The 14124-nt window shown below is 38.7% G+C and overlaps 1 protein-coding gene across 2 annotated transcripts in view; it reads left to right on the top strand.

The window, feature by feature from the left end:
* fbxo15 (F-box protein 15) overlaps window positions 1-2515 on the top strand; it is a 213638-nt gene extending 211123 nt beyond the window's left edge. For both annotated transcript variants that reach the window (XM_049564796.1, XM_049564795.1), the window contains exons 7-9: window positions 21-166; window positions 1490-1614; window positions 1923-2515. In XM_049564796.1, coding sequence (XP_049420753.1) covers window positions 21-166; window positions 1490-1614; window positions 1923-2189 — 538 coding nt within the window. In that variant the 3' untranslated portion in view covers window positions 2190-2515. The remainder of the gene's footprint in view (window positions 1-20; window positions 167-1489; window positions 1615-1922) is intronic.
* Window positions 2516-14124: the final 11609 nt, after the last annotated feature.

Genomic DNA, 14124 nt, shown 5'->3' with positions numbered 1-14124 from the left:
TTTCTTGTTTCCTCCTCCAGCCCCTATGTGGAGCCAATGGATAAACCCCCTCTTGATGACATAGACCCTGAATACGGTCTCCATGGTTACCAGCTACACATTGTCCTCCACGACGCTGTATGCGAGATCATGTCCGGAAGCTTCTCCCAGCTCTTCTGCCGGAGAAGTAATTTATTTATAGTCATTTTCACAAAGTCACACAGCCTGCTGTACTGCAGAGGTCATTTTAAAAACTCCAGTCTTTAATTGGAGGAGGTGTGATTCACATGAGCGTTAACCTTAAAATGTAAAGTGTCAAGAATTAATTTGCTTAGTCTTTTTTCTCATACTGCATATTTTTAGTTTTCCTTACGACTGTGAAATATGTACGTTTTCACAATCAGAAATACTTTATTTATCCCTGAGGGAAGGTATGATTCATCACAGTTGCTCAGATGTAAAGAATAGAGAATTAGAAGAAGTATAAGATTATGAAATGAACCAATGTAAATATAATGCAATAAGATAAAATAAAATAGAAATTAAATGTGCATTAAAATAAAAATAAATGTGCATTATGCTACCCTGTTTAACACTACTTAAGATATAAGAAATTAAAATAAAATGAAAATTGCCACTGTGCTGAGGCTGTAAATGAAAATTTAACTACAATATATACATCAGTAGAATAAAACAACAATAGAATTAGAGTAAACATAATAAATATGTAGGTATGTGCATATGTTGAATGAATATACACATTCAAGAGGTGAAACATATTGCACAGTTGAATAATAATAATAATAATAATAATAATAATAATACTAATGAATTATAAATGCAAAGGTTAAAAAAGTCCAAATGTCATGTTTTACATTTCTATATACAAAGCAGGTCATACACACAAGACTAATACACACAGTATTTTATATCACATATTTTTACATACTTTTTTAATTCTCAAAATATTTAGCTTTTTATTTTTCTATTTCCAATTCTTATTTTTCTCTTATTTTAGATATTTTTTATTGCACACTACCTTTTTAGCACAGTCTCAAGAGTTTACCTGCATTTTTGCAAATATTGTATCAACAGTAATTGTAAAAACACTTTACTAGCCATGTTCACTCAGAAACTGCTTGCATTCAAAGATAATTATATTGCTTGTAGATTGAAATCCAAGTAACATTATAATGTTTTCAATCATCTTATGTGATAAGCATTAGCTCTGCAACTATTAATTGATTAGTTGTCAACTATTTAATTAATCCGAATTAATCTGACAATTGATTTGTTGGTTTGAGCAATTTTTTTAGAGACAAAAGTTCAAATTTTTTTGATTCTTTTAACTTCTGTATGACAGTAAACAGAATATCTTTGAGTGAGGACGTCATCTTGGGCTTAGGGAAATACAGCTTGACATTTTCTTTACCATTTTCTGACATTTTATAGACCAAACAACTAATCCATTAATCAAGAAAAATAACTGACAGATGATCTCTCTGACCAGCTCACATCCATGACGGCCTAATCCAGCTGACTGCCATTAGCGGGACAAGCCTGTCCCGGCACACACCTTTGTCTGGCAACATCAAGCTTTCCTGGAGGTGTGAGGCCCTGCAGGGCGCAGTGGAGGTACAACATGTGCTGCTGGCTACTCACACACTCATCTCACTATGTTTTGTAAGAGCAAAGAAAGGCATGGCTGTAACATCTTAAGTAGGTTGTGGACAAATGGTAAAAAGTGCAGAAAAACAGGGACCGTGTTTCATTGTGAATGTTCACAGATCTGTTAAGAAGTTAATTTTAGAAGGAGAAGGAGAATACAGTTGTTCTCTCCTTTTCTCATGAATTTCAACAGTTCTGACTTTTTCCAGAAGTATCCATACTTCCATGCAAACAAACAGGTCTTGACATTTGTTTATGTCTCTACTCTTTACCAGAACTGCTGCATCATGAGTCTCACTCTGCTGGACGAATTCAAGAAACCCTTCTGGTGTGTCGGCTCTCCTGTTTCCATGGAGCCAGAGGAGAGACCTGTCTCCTATGACTATGATGGTGAGCACTTCCTGATCCACTATCAGGACTCAGACGGTCAGGTTACGATGAAAGTCGTTTGGATGAAGGAACAGAAGCAGTGTGTCCTCATCAGTTTAGTCGTGTGTTTGACTGTCGGCAAAGTCAACAAGCATTTTGGTCGAGATTACTGAACCCGCAGTATTTCTGGGACACGCTCTGAGTTTTTAATTTTTTAAGTTGGATGCTATGATTTTGCTTTTAAACATTTCAGTTAAACCATATTATATCTGTATGAGACACTGATACTATATAATATCACAGCACCTTGTTTTTAAGGACAAAAGAGTGTGCCATTCGGATTATTTGAAGCTTTTAGTGTTAAATAATAGGTTAAACTTAATTAATACTTATAAATAGCAATTTATTCAGTGATTTTTTTTTTGTATCTACAGAAAATGTCACAGCTAAAAAAACTATTTGCACCATTAACAATACTTTTTCATTATATTGTCTTTAAATGCTGAATAAACAAATACATTTTTAAATGGATTTCTGAAATAATTCTGCTTTTTGAAGTATTATTTACCGGCAATTTGTAGTTCCAATTTACAAATGTGTTCTCCTGCTATACTTGACACCATCATATTCCCACAATGAATGATGACAATGACAAATACGGCTGTTTCTTATTTGAATTTGAGCGATAAGGAACGCTACACGCCTGACTAGTCTTGACTCCGCCATTGTTTCTACCCACAAGTCAAGCTAGCGCAAATAACCAGATATGGGTTTTCCCTATCATCATGTTATATTTATCTTAAAAAAAAAAATTTGCATGCCCTTATTGTCAGTTTTCCTGATGGTATTAATAATGGGATCAGATATCAATGTTTTCCAAGGTATTGTGAACACAACTCTGAACAGTAGTTACTGTAGCACATTCAAAACAGACACCTACTCTGTTGGATTTTGTCAGAAACATACTCCTGCAGATGTGGATCTTTATCACGATGATGAGTAGACCCTCTTTACCCCTCGTAGCATTCACACTGAATATGTGATCCATTCTCTACTCTATATTTAAACAGAAACCTCAGAGGTGATCTGAGTCATTGCGGTCTTTTCACCCAGTCTTATACTGTAGTGCACCACGCCACTATGACAATTAGTGACTCAGAAATTATTTTTACACACACAAGGATCACATCATCTAATTGCCCCTTTACATTGAGTCTCTTTGTATATAGAAACATCGTGAGTATGTTGGAGGAAAATACAACACCTTGAGGAGACTGTGTAGTATCTTTGTCATCCTCCCTTATAGCTGCTTTCATCACTGAGCAGATCCCTTTTAACTTAAAGTATCCAATACTGATATATTCATTATTCATGTATTTGGTATCATTTCCTTCCCTTCCTCTCTCTGGATAGATCTGCCTTTGCCAAGACCAGTGTGTCCTCAAGATTTTTAATCCTTAAATTAAAACTTTTAACTCCTACGTATTCTAATTTTTTAGATAGTCACAAAATGAGGACATGCCTTGCATGTATAAATGGAATGAAAGTTTTGCTTCTTTTGTGTGATTCATGCAAATTTTGTTTCCTCTTTTCGTGGCATTTCTACCTGAACGCCCACATTACCTCAATTACATTGTCAGCTGTGATGCAATCACTTTAAGATGAAAATTGAGTTTAATGTCCACACCCTGGGCAAGTCTGGCAACAGCGATAGAATTAGTGTGGGAGCAATTGTTGGAAACAGTTGCTGTGCACTGCCGATGGGCCAGCACTGCTGATGGCAATAAAATATCTCTGGGTAATAGGATTTCAGAGGCTTCCCTTCCTTTTTCTCTGTGAGGGTCATCATCACCTTGAAAAGATGCTTATTTTTCCAAACACATCACCAACTGCATTAGCACTAGATCCAAAATAGTTTGGGGAAATGAGCCAGAGGGAAAAAGAGGGGCAACAGTATATGTGATGAATTGTTTTTGTAGCTTCACAATTGAATTGAGACAAAAACTGTGACGGGGGGAGAGACACTGCCTGAATCATAAGGACTCCATGTGTTGTCATGTTTGTAACATTTAACAGGCCATATGCTCTCCAGCTCCGTCCATGTCAGGGCTGTTTAATGGCCAAATGGCTGTTATGGCAACATGGATGAAAGTCATATAGCAGTACATGGGATTGTCGTCTTGGACCCTGAAAGCACTGACAAATTACATGAAATTGGCCATTACCAGAACAGAATGATGTGCACCATGTATGACTTTCAGGTTACAAGTGTGTTACAACACATTTCCATCAAAGTGACCTTCACACTACTGTTTGCTGTCACATCTGCTATTGCAAACTGCCAATCCTTCATTCTTCATTTTATTAGAAAAACCAGGAGCCAAGGGTATTGTGGGCCAGTTAATGGACTCGCAGGAACATAAAGCCACTTATCCAAACGTTTGAGTGTGAGTAATGGCTAAACAAAGACTATGGATTTGGGGGGCAAGGACCATGAAGCCTTGACTGAAAGCACTGTATATTCTGTCTCTGCTGTTGCAGAGAGAATTAAGTCAGTGATCCTACAGTTATTTTTCTATAAGGAATTATAATTAGAAATGCAAAAATCAATGCAAACATACACTGATTTGAATATAGTTTAATATAGGTAGTTCTCCAGTAGATGGCTCTCTTTAGTAAACAATGGGAGAGTCCATAAACAGCAGTGGTTTACATTTTCTCCATCCTTTCAGCAGCCCGAGCATAATCATAGAGAAACATACACATAAATGATTAGCAGTGTTTTTATTAATACCACAATACCAATGTCTTCTCTGTGGATTATTTCTGCACTGTGCAAGAAATGTGTCACACTCTCTTTCTCTTCCTCATGTTGCTTTCCCTCTTTCGTTTCCTGCTCTTGTGTAAAGTAATTACAGGCCCGTATGTTAATCAAAACTTAAAAGACTTTAACAGCAAATAACGATTTGGAAGGAATCCACTGCCAAACCACTGAATGGGTAAATTTAGTGACATAAAGCTTCATTAAACTCATCTTTCTTAGTTTCCTTACAGGCTAATCTTGGAAGAAAATTGCTTCCATTTTTAGCCTTTAATTCTCTCCCTCGTGAGTGACCAGCTGGGTCCACAAACTATTCAGCCACGGAAGCCAATGACACAGTCCGTATTTAGCCCACTTATTGGAGGAAAACAGTCAACTAATGAAATTCACTACGAGGGGTGCTTGATTGTGTGTGTGTGTGTGTGTGTTTGCATGCACACGTCAAAATCCACAATGACTTTCTTAACTGATTTAAAATATTAGAGCTCAATTTGTGTTTCCCAAAAGACTGGGAGACAATCACAGTGAGTGCAATGCCTCACCCCTATCATCCCACATTTTGGGTGAGCACTGTAGGCCAGAGAAGTTAATTACGCTTGTAATTATCTGAAAAACATCACCCACAACAGCCCGAAACACCTATGCCAAAAGAAACACCATCAAAACTGCATAATCTCAGAAGGTCTGCAGTGATATATAGCAGAAGAGTAATGATCACCTGCAGTTCTCCTTCTAGTGGAGGTGTTATCTAATTAACTAAGGTCACTTTCCTGCTATTTCAGAGGAAAATATTGTAAATTTCACTTCACTATATTTATCTGACAGCTGTAGTTATAGGTCAAACTACCCAATAATGCATGAAGTAGCTTCACCTTGACCAGCTGCTGACGTGGTAATGCATCAATAATACAGATCCAGTAATATTTTAAATAATAGTAAACCACTGCGGAAGAGCAGTCCTGGATTTTAAGTGCCTTAGAGGGATAGTTCACCCCAGATAAAATATACATACTTTTCCTCTTACCTGTAGTGCTGCTTATCAGATTGTTTTGGTGTGAGTTGCAGAGTATATAGCAGAAGATAATGATCACCTGAGAGATGTCTGCCTTCTCTACAGGTGTTATCTAATTAACTAAGGTCACTTTCCTGCTATTTCAGAGGAAAATATTGTAAATTTCACTTCACTATATTTATCTGACAGCTGTAGTTATAGGTCAAACTACCCAATAATGCATGAAGTAGCTTCACCTTGACCAGCTGCTGACGTGGTAATGCATCAATAATACAGATCCAGTAATATTTTAAATAATAGTAAACCACTGCGGAAGAGCAGTCCTGGATTTTAAGTGCCTTAGAGGGATAGTTCACCCCAGATAAAATATACATACTTTTCCTCTTACCTGTAGTGCTGCTTATCAGATTGTTTTGGTGTGAGTTGCAGAGTATTGGAGATATCGACCGTAGAGATGTCTGCCTTCTCTACAGTATAATGAAACTAGATGGCACTCGGCTTGTGGTGCTCAAAGTGCCAAAAATACATTTGAAAAACTCAACAGCAATGTCTCTTTCCAGAAATCATGACCCGGTTATCCAAGGTAATCCACAGACCTTTTTGTGAGCGGTGTCATGTAGGAACTATTTTTCTGTCTATTGAACTACACCCACCGACCGTATCACTGCGCAGGAGGAAGTGTGCATCGACCCATACATGAGAGGCTTGTGCTTGTGACAGCACAGCATGTAAACATTAATGGCGTCCATCTTGGCTGAGCTGTAATGTTAGCTAGCTCAGCTGTGCTAGGTGAGCTAGCAAGAGATTCATGCTTTGTTCTGCACAGTGATATGATGAACTGAGTGCCATCTAGTTCCATTATATTTGAGAGAAGGCAGACATCTCTACGGTTGATATCTCCAGCACTCAACAACTCAAATCAAAACAATCTAGACTGATAAACAGCACTACAGGTATTATAAAAAAATATGTAATTTTGATTTTATGGTGAACTGTCCCTTTAATTTACCTTGAGTACGTTCTACTGGTAATGTACCATACTGCAGTATCAATAATATGTCCCCTTCCACTCAAACAAAGTGTAAACTGTGTATTTGACACTGTGGTATTGCTACTTTCTCCAAAGAAAAGAATCTGGCATGTTAAAGAAAATTCACTCGCTAAATTGCTAAAATTAAAAGTGCATTGACCCCCTGATTTGGCACATGACCACTTACAGTACATTTATTTTAAAAGTGTTGGATTCCAGTCCCTGGCATTCAGTCTGGAACAATGTCTGCTCCCACGGGTCTCTATGTCCTTTACTTTTCTTCACATTATCTTTCATTTTGGATAACTGGATGGTGAACAATCTTTGTGTCATAAAATAAATTACTTGCCACTATTTCTCCCTCACTTGCTCACATAAGTTACTCAGCGTGTGTGTCAGAGAATGAGAGGGGTGGCATGAGTCAGCACATTATGTGCTATATTGTAGAAGCACTTTCCACAATTTCACACGGATCACTAGTTTGTATTACCCTCACAGTAACATCCTGTGGCTGTCTGGTCTCAGAGCAGATGTTTGGTAGGCAGGTACAGTCCAAACTGCTCTCTGATCCTGCTGCAGTTGAATGCGGGTTCAGAAAGGGTTGCCTGGTTATCTAAGCACCAAGGTCTATTTTTCTGAGACAAATTTGAAAGGACATGTTCAGCATTTTGGTAGTTAATGCTTTTTTCCTTTCTTGCTGAGAGTTTGATGAGAAGCTTGGTACCACTCCTATGGTCGAGAATGGTATCGAGCTTCTTATCTCAAGTTCAAGTTCTTTGTTCTTGTAATAAAATCTTAGGCCTCAGGCACCCTCCAACAGTGCTCATTAAAAACCATAAAAAAGAGATTTAACCAAGTAAATGCATCTAGGACTTAGAAAAGTGCAACTTAAAATATAGGGCTAAGCTGTTAACATAATAAAACATACGTAAAGTAACATAAATTTGTGTTGACAGTTTTACAAATAAACAGAAAAAGGAATGTAAGCACATTTATATACATAATGAGAAGTGATAAATATGTTTACACAGAGGTGTCAATAGTTTGTAAAACAGTAATAAATTAAAAAAAAAAATCTTGCCAAAAATGTTAATTTTTTCCTCAAAAGTCAAACTATTTTATTTATATTTTTAAATTTTTAGTCATTTCATTTACTTTACTCCTCTTTATTATTTATTGCAGTAATCCTATGTACAGTACAGGCCAAAAGTTTGGACACACCTTCTCATTCAATGCGTTTTCTTTATTTTCATGACTATTTACATTGTAGATTCTCACTGAAGGCATCAAAACTATGAATGAACACATGTGGAGTTATGTACTTAACAAAAAAGGTGAAATAACTGAAAACATGTTTTATATTCTAGTTTCTTCAAAATAGCCACCCTTTGCTCTGATTACTGCTTTGCACACTCTTGGCATTCTCTCCATGAGCTTCAAGAGGTAGTCACCTGAAATGGTTTCCACTTCACAGGTGTGCCTTATCAGGGTTAATTAGTGGAATTTCTTGCTTTATCAATGGGGTTGGGACCATCAGTTGTGTTGTGCAGAAGTCAGGTTAATACACAGCCGACAGCCCTATTGGACAACTGTTAAAATTCATATTATGGCAAGAACCAATCAGCTAACTAAAGAAAAACGAGTGGCCATCATTACTTTAAGAAATGAAGGTCAGTCAGTCCGGAAAATTGCAAAAACTTTAAATGTGTCCCCAAGTGGCGTCGCAAAAACCATCAAGCGCTACAACGAAACTGGCACACATGAGGACCGACCCAGGAAAGGAAGACCAAGAGTCACCTCTGCTTCTGAGGATAAGTTCATCCGAGTCACCAGCCTCAGAAATCGCAAGTTAACAGCAGCTCAGATCAGAGACCAGATGAATGCCACACAGAGTTCTAGCAGCAGACCCATCTCTACAACAACTGTTAAGAGGAGACTGCGCGAATCAGGCCTTCATGGTCAAATAGCTGCTAGGAAACCATTGCTAAGGAGAGGCAACAAGCAGAAGAGATTTGTTTGGGCCAAGAAACACAAGGAATGGACATTAGACCAGTGGAAATCTGTGCTTTGGTCTGATGAGTCCAAATTTGAGATCTTTGGTTCCAACCTCCGTGTCTTTGTGAGACGCAGAAAAGGTGAACGGATGGATTCCACATGCCTGGTTCCCACTGTGAAGCATGGAGGAGGAGGTGTGATGGTGTGGGGGTGTTTTGCTGGTGACACTGTTGGGGATTTATTCAAAATTGAAGGCACACTGAACCAGCATGGCTACCACAGCATCCTGCAGCGACATGCCATCCCATCCGGTTTGCGTTTAGTTGGATGATCATTTATTTTTCAACAGGACAATGACCCCAAACACACCTCCAGGCTGTGTAAGGGCTATTTGACCAAGAAGGAGAGTGATGGAGTGCTGCGGCAGATGACCTGGCCTCTACAGTCACCGGACCTGAACCCAATCAAGATGGTTTGGGGTGAGCTGGACCGCAGAGTGAAGGCAAAGGGGCCAACAAGTGCTAAACACCTCTGGGAACTCCTTCAAGACTGTTGGAAAACCATTTCAGGTGACTACCTCTTGAAGCTCATGGAGAGAATGCCAAGAGTGTGCAAAGCAGTAATCAGAGCAAAGGGTGGCTATTTTGAAGAAACAAGAATATAAAACATGTTTTCAGTTATTTCACCTTTTTTTGTTAAGTACATAACTCCACATGTGTTCATTCATAGTTTTGATGCCTTCAGTGAGAATCTACAATGTAAATAGTCATGAAAATAAAGAAAACGCATTGAATGAGAAGGTGTGTCCAAACTTTTGGCCTGTACTGTATGTGTGTAAGAATGTATGCATATATGATTATTTATAGTACTGTCATATCTATTTTATTATTATTTGTTTGTTTGTTTTGCTTGCTTTTGTTATTTGAGATGTTGGGATGGTGGGGTGGGATGAACATACAGTACCTATTGTAAAGATTGATACCTTTTTTTTTTGTTTCTATTAGAAGTAGCCCGACTATTGTAAAAGACTATAATTTGGACAGACAAAGAGTTTTTGAAAAAAAAGTCCAACTTTGTATATGTTCTTCAAGTAGTACTAGTACTAACAAGCTTTTTCTTATTGTCAACATAAGGGCTGCAAAATTAATCAAAATGTTATCAAAATTTCAACATGGCCAAGTGCAATATCCAAATCAGAGGAGCTGCAATTTTTTGATAAAGGTAAAATATGTCACAACACATCATTATAAATTAAGTGTTGTGGTGTGACAGAGATGTCCCAGTCTACAGATTATATTTCAGATGTAAGGGAACGTGCTTGTTCAGTAAAAATATCATCATCATGATTTTTTATTTTTGTTTTTCAGTTAAAATGAAATGCAGAAATGACCATTCCCACTAAAATTCCAACTCATATCGCAATATCTGTCAAAATAATTGCATCATAATTTTATTTTTTGCATATTGTGTAGCCCTAGTAAACATTATTTATCCATGACACTAAGCAAACAATGCATTTTTGTGTAGTTTGTCTTTCTTAACCTCTGGGTTTAGATAGGTCCTGGGTATCTTATCTAATGTCACTCTGCATTTTATTAGTTTGTTATTTTTCATTATTGTCTCTTTGTTGCACCTGCCATGCCCTTAGATGGGTCATGTGATGACCTCTGATTGGTTCCTGCCACTATATAGGTGTGGCCATACCTGCGTTGCGTATTTTTAAAGACGTGCAGTGGTCAAAACATCTTGGCTCTTTTATTGATTTACCCACTACAACAAAGCCTTTGTAATACTTCCTTTCTCATTTTTCTATATTTTCCTGGAGTGCCTGGATTGCCTTCCTGTCGAATTTACACATTTTCTTTCCAACTAAAGACACCGTCAGATCTAGCATATTTTGTTGGATGCAAAAATCAGGCAGGCTTCACAGAAAACAGCCGGGGCTCTGCTTGTACAGAATTCCTTGAACAATTGGTTTTAGTGCAAAGGTCCATCCCTGAGGCTAACGCTATTGATCTGAACCATGATTAACCACTATTAAGAGGGATAGTCGGAGAGAGATAGAGAGAGATCAAACCGAGGAGGGAGATAAACACAGGCAGGATTGTGAGACACACAAAGAAAGCCTTCCTCATTATGTGCAAACTGGCACACTGATGTTTTCATGAGTACAAACACCTGCAGTTGTGTGTTTTGACGGTAGATACATTGTTGTGGTGCTTCATCTATGCATGTATCTGAAGTGCCAGTGATATTTTCAGGTCAGTACCACCAAACCAGGCACTGTTTATTTCTTCTGTAAACTCTCTTTACAAGGCTATGAATTATTGAAAACCCACTGGTTAGTTATATCGATGTCATAGTCGTGTGTTGTTTAGGCTTTTGACACTTGGAGATTCCCACAGCACCATCAGTCATTGTTTGTGTCTGACTCGGTGCTGTGAAGTGCCACATTGAGGTCTTCATTGCCGACTTACAGCTCTGACTTCAGGGAAAAATTAAAGAGAGGCTGCTTGGGGTCATTGAAGGTCACTGCTGAAGATCTGTGTGGCTGACAGGCGTTCAAATGTCACATTGGAAAACCACATTGAAACATACATGTTAACATACACACATTGTATATCTGTTGTAAGTCTGCCACAACCCAGATTTACCCATTGGGAGAACACAGTTGCCGCCACTACTTTTACTGTTACATGCACATTCAACAGCGGCAGCTTTCTGGTAGGGTATGATTGCCTTTTAATCACATCTCTGTTGTGGGGCCACCTGTGTGTGACACCTATTAAAGATGATGGCAGTCACTATGGCTGGAATAACATTTCCACATACTTGCACCTGTCGCAAAAGCAAATTAAGACGGATATGTGGGCAGTCTGCCACGCTGATACTTGGGCCTTTCCTCGGAAACCTGCCAACTCATCTGAATGTCGCTGAGTCATAACATTTTAATTCAGTTAAACTACTGTACCCACGCTGTCTGCAGGCTTTCTATGTATGAACTTTCCATTGTCTCTCATGGCACTACAGTTTTGTTGATTTGCTCGGGGTACTTTTCTTTTACTGATTCTCTCTGCATCTGTCCTTGTGTTTTATGTTGCTGCCAGGATGCAGCTTTATGAAGCATATTAAATTGATGAGATCCCCCTCTTGTTACTATGGCAATGACCCTTGACTGAGTATTTCTGACCTCGCTGGCCATTGGCTGTTGCTCAAGAACGCTGACCTTTTGGAGGTGGAAATGTGAAGCACATCTGCTGTTCTCTTACAAAAAAAAGCACAATGTTACAGTGTTGTACATTGTGCTCACCAGTTGACGATAAAGATGCTCAGTTGGTTTATAGCCATGCTGGTGAGACGGCAATGTTGGCCTGTCAGTCAGATGGCCCTCCACCTTTGATCAAGACCGAAATATCCCAACAATAACGGGAGGAATTGTCATGCAATGTTCGTGTTCATGTTAGACATTCGAGGTCCTCAGAGGATAAAGCCCCCTGACTTTGGTCCTCTGATGCCACTATGAGTTTAACAGTTTTGGTTTTTAGTGAAGTATCTCAACTACTAGATGGATTTCTCTGAAATTTGTTGGTGTTCATGGTACCCAGAGCTTGAATTCGCATGTCTGTGGTCATGGTCCATGGTTAGGCCTGGTAAGACGATCCTGATTACGCAAGCTCAACATCTTGTTTTGCTGTCTGTATCAGTTTGGACTCGGTACCACCCCAAACACTTTCCAGAAATCAAAATCCAATCAGGGCTAATGAGTGAAGAGACGCAGCAAACTGGATGCCGTGTCCAGGGTCTTCTCTGCCGATAACACCAATTATCTTGTAACATAAACGAGACTTCAGCTACCTAAATTTTTCAGTTAGCTAAATTTGGTCAGTGTCATGTCAGGCCATCTGGCTTTAGTCACGTTAGGTCATCTCCACTATAAGAGTTTATGTCAGGTCATCTGGCTGAAGTCATGTCAGGTCATCAACATTACGGTTGTTTGGGGCAGCACTGAGTCCAGACGGATACAGAGAGCAAAACAGAAAGTTGAGCTCATGCCATCAGGATGGTCTTACCAGGCTAGTTATTGGTTGGATTGGTGCAAAATGTTGCACAAACATTCATAGTTCGCAGAGGAGTCACCCCTTGGAATACACTGTAAAAACTGAACCTTTAATTTTTCATCTGATGTCATCTTCAGGACAGTGTTTTTTAATTTGTCCAAAGCTTAGGTTTTAGACTAAAATTTACATCGGCTTCAGCTGTACTTTGTGTTTTGTGCTAATATGCTAAACTAAGATGTTGAACATGGACAGCATTATACCGGAGGTGGTTTAGAAGTGTGACGGCGCACAGTAATTTCCTGTATCTGTGTCAGGAGACTAGTGGTGGTCTTGAGTCTGTTCATTCCAATTGGAGAAGTTTACCTGAACACGGATTATTAGAGAATTCTTTTGTCCCATAGTCACTGAAGTAGACACTAGACCGTTTTTTTACAAGCCACATATCTTCCAAACATTCTGGCACTATGGCATTTTTCAGTTGAATAAATGAAAATTAACTTTGTTCACGAATAAATCAAAACCTATATGACTGTACCATGTGTGAATTTTAATTTCCACGCTCAGCAGTCAGACAGGAGTCAGGTTAGTTTCCAGGGCTGGTACCTGCGGTTATTCCACAGGCTAGTTAATAACATGTCGGGCAGGAAATCCAAAGTGTGGGATCATTTTGAGAAGGTGAAGGACGAACCCAAGGTGATATGTAAACTCATCTTCATTGGTCGACTACAAACATGACGTATCATCTGAAACATGGAAGTAGCTACATGCCCATTAGCCCACAGCGTCATTAACAGGCGGCTCGCTCAGTGTGTGACGTGCACTTGTAGATAAAATATAGGCCTATATTAATGAAGGTTCATTAGTACGGTTTTGTATTTCTCTGTAATGTAGCACAGTGTTAACAATGTTACTGACACTATTCTTTCTCACACCTTCAACTCAAACCATTGTGTTGCCCCGGACAGAATATATCATTTGATAATTAATTTAATATGAGAAACATGCAGGTGACTAGTCAACTAATGGCCCTAAATGACGACTATTGGTCAACTGAGCCCAAGATCTTATACTCCGTTGATATTAGATAGTAAGCTAGCAGATAAAAGCAAGCGACAAAATCAGGAGCAAACTTTAAATTTGTACTATACCTGATTTTCTGCTGAATTTAATCTGCTTTCATCCATCCACGCGA

This window comes from Epinephelus fuscoguttatus, linkage group LG21 (genome assembly GCF_011397635.1).
Source record: "Epinephelus fuscoguttatus linkage group LG21, E.fuscoguttatus.final_Chr_v1".
In the NCBI taxonomy this organism is placed as follows: Eukaryota; Metazoa; Chordata; class Actinopteri; order Perciformes; family Serranidae; genus Epinephelus; species Epinephelus fuscoguttatus.
This window is presented reverse-complemented; position numbering and strand designations above follow the sequence as displayed.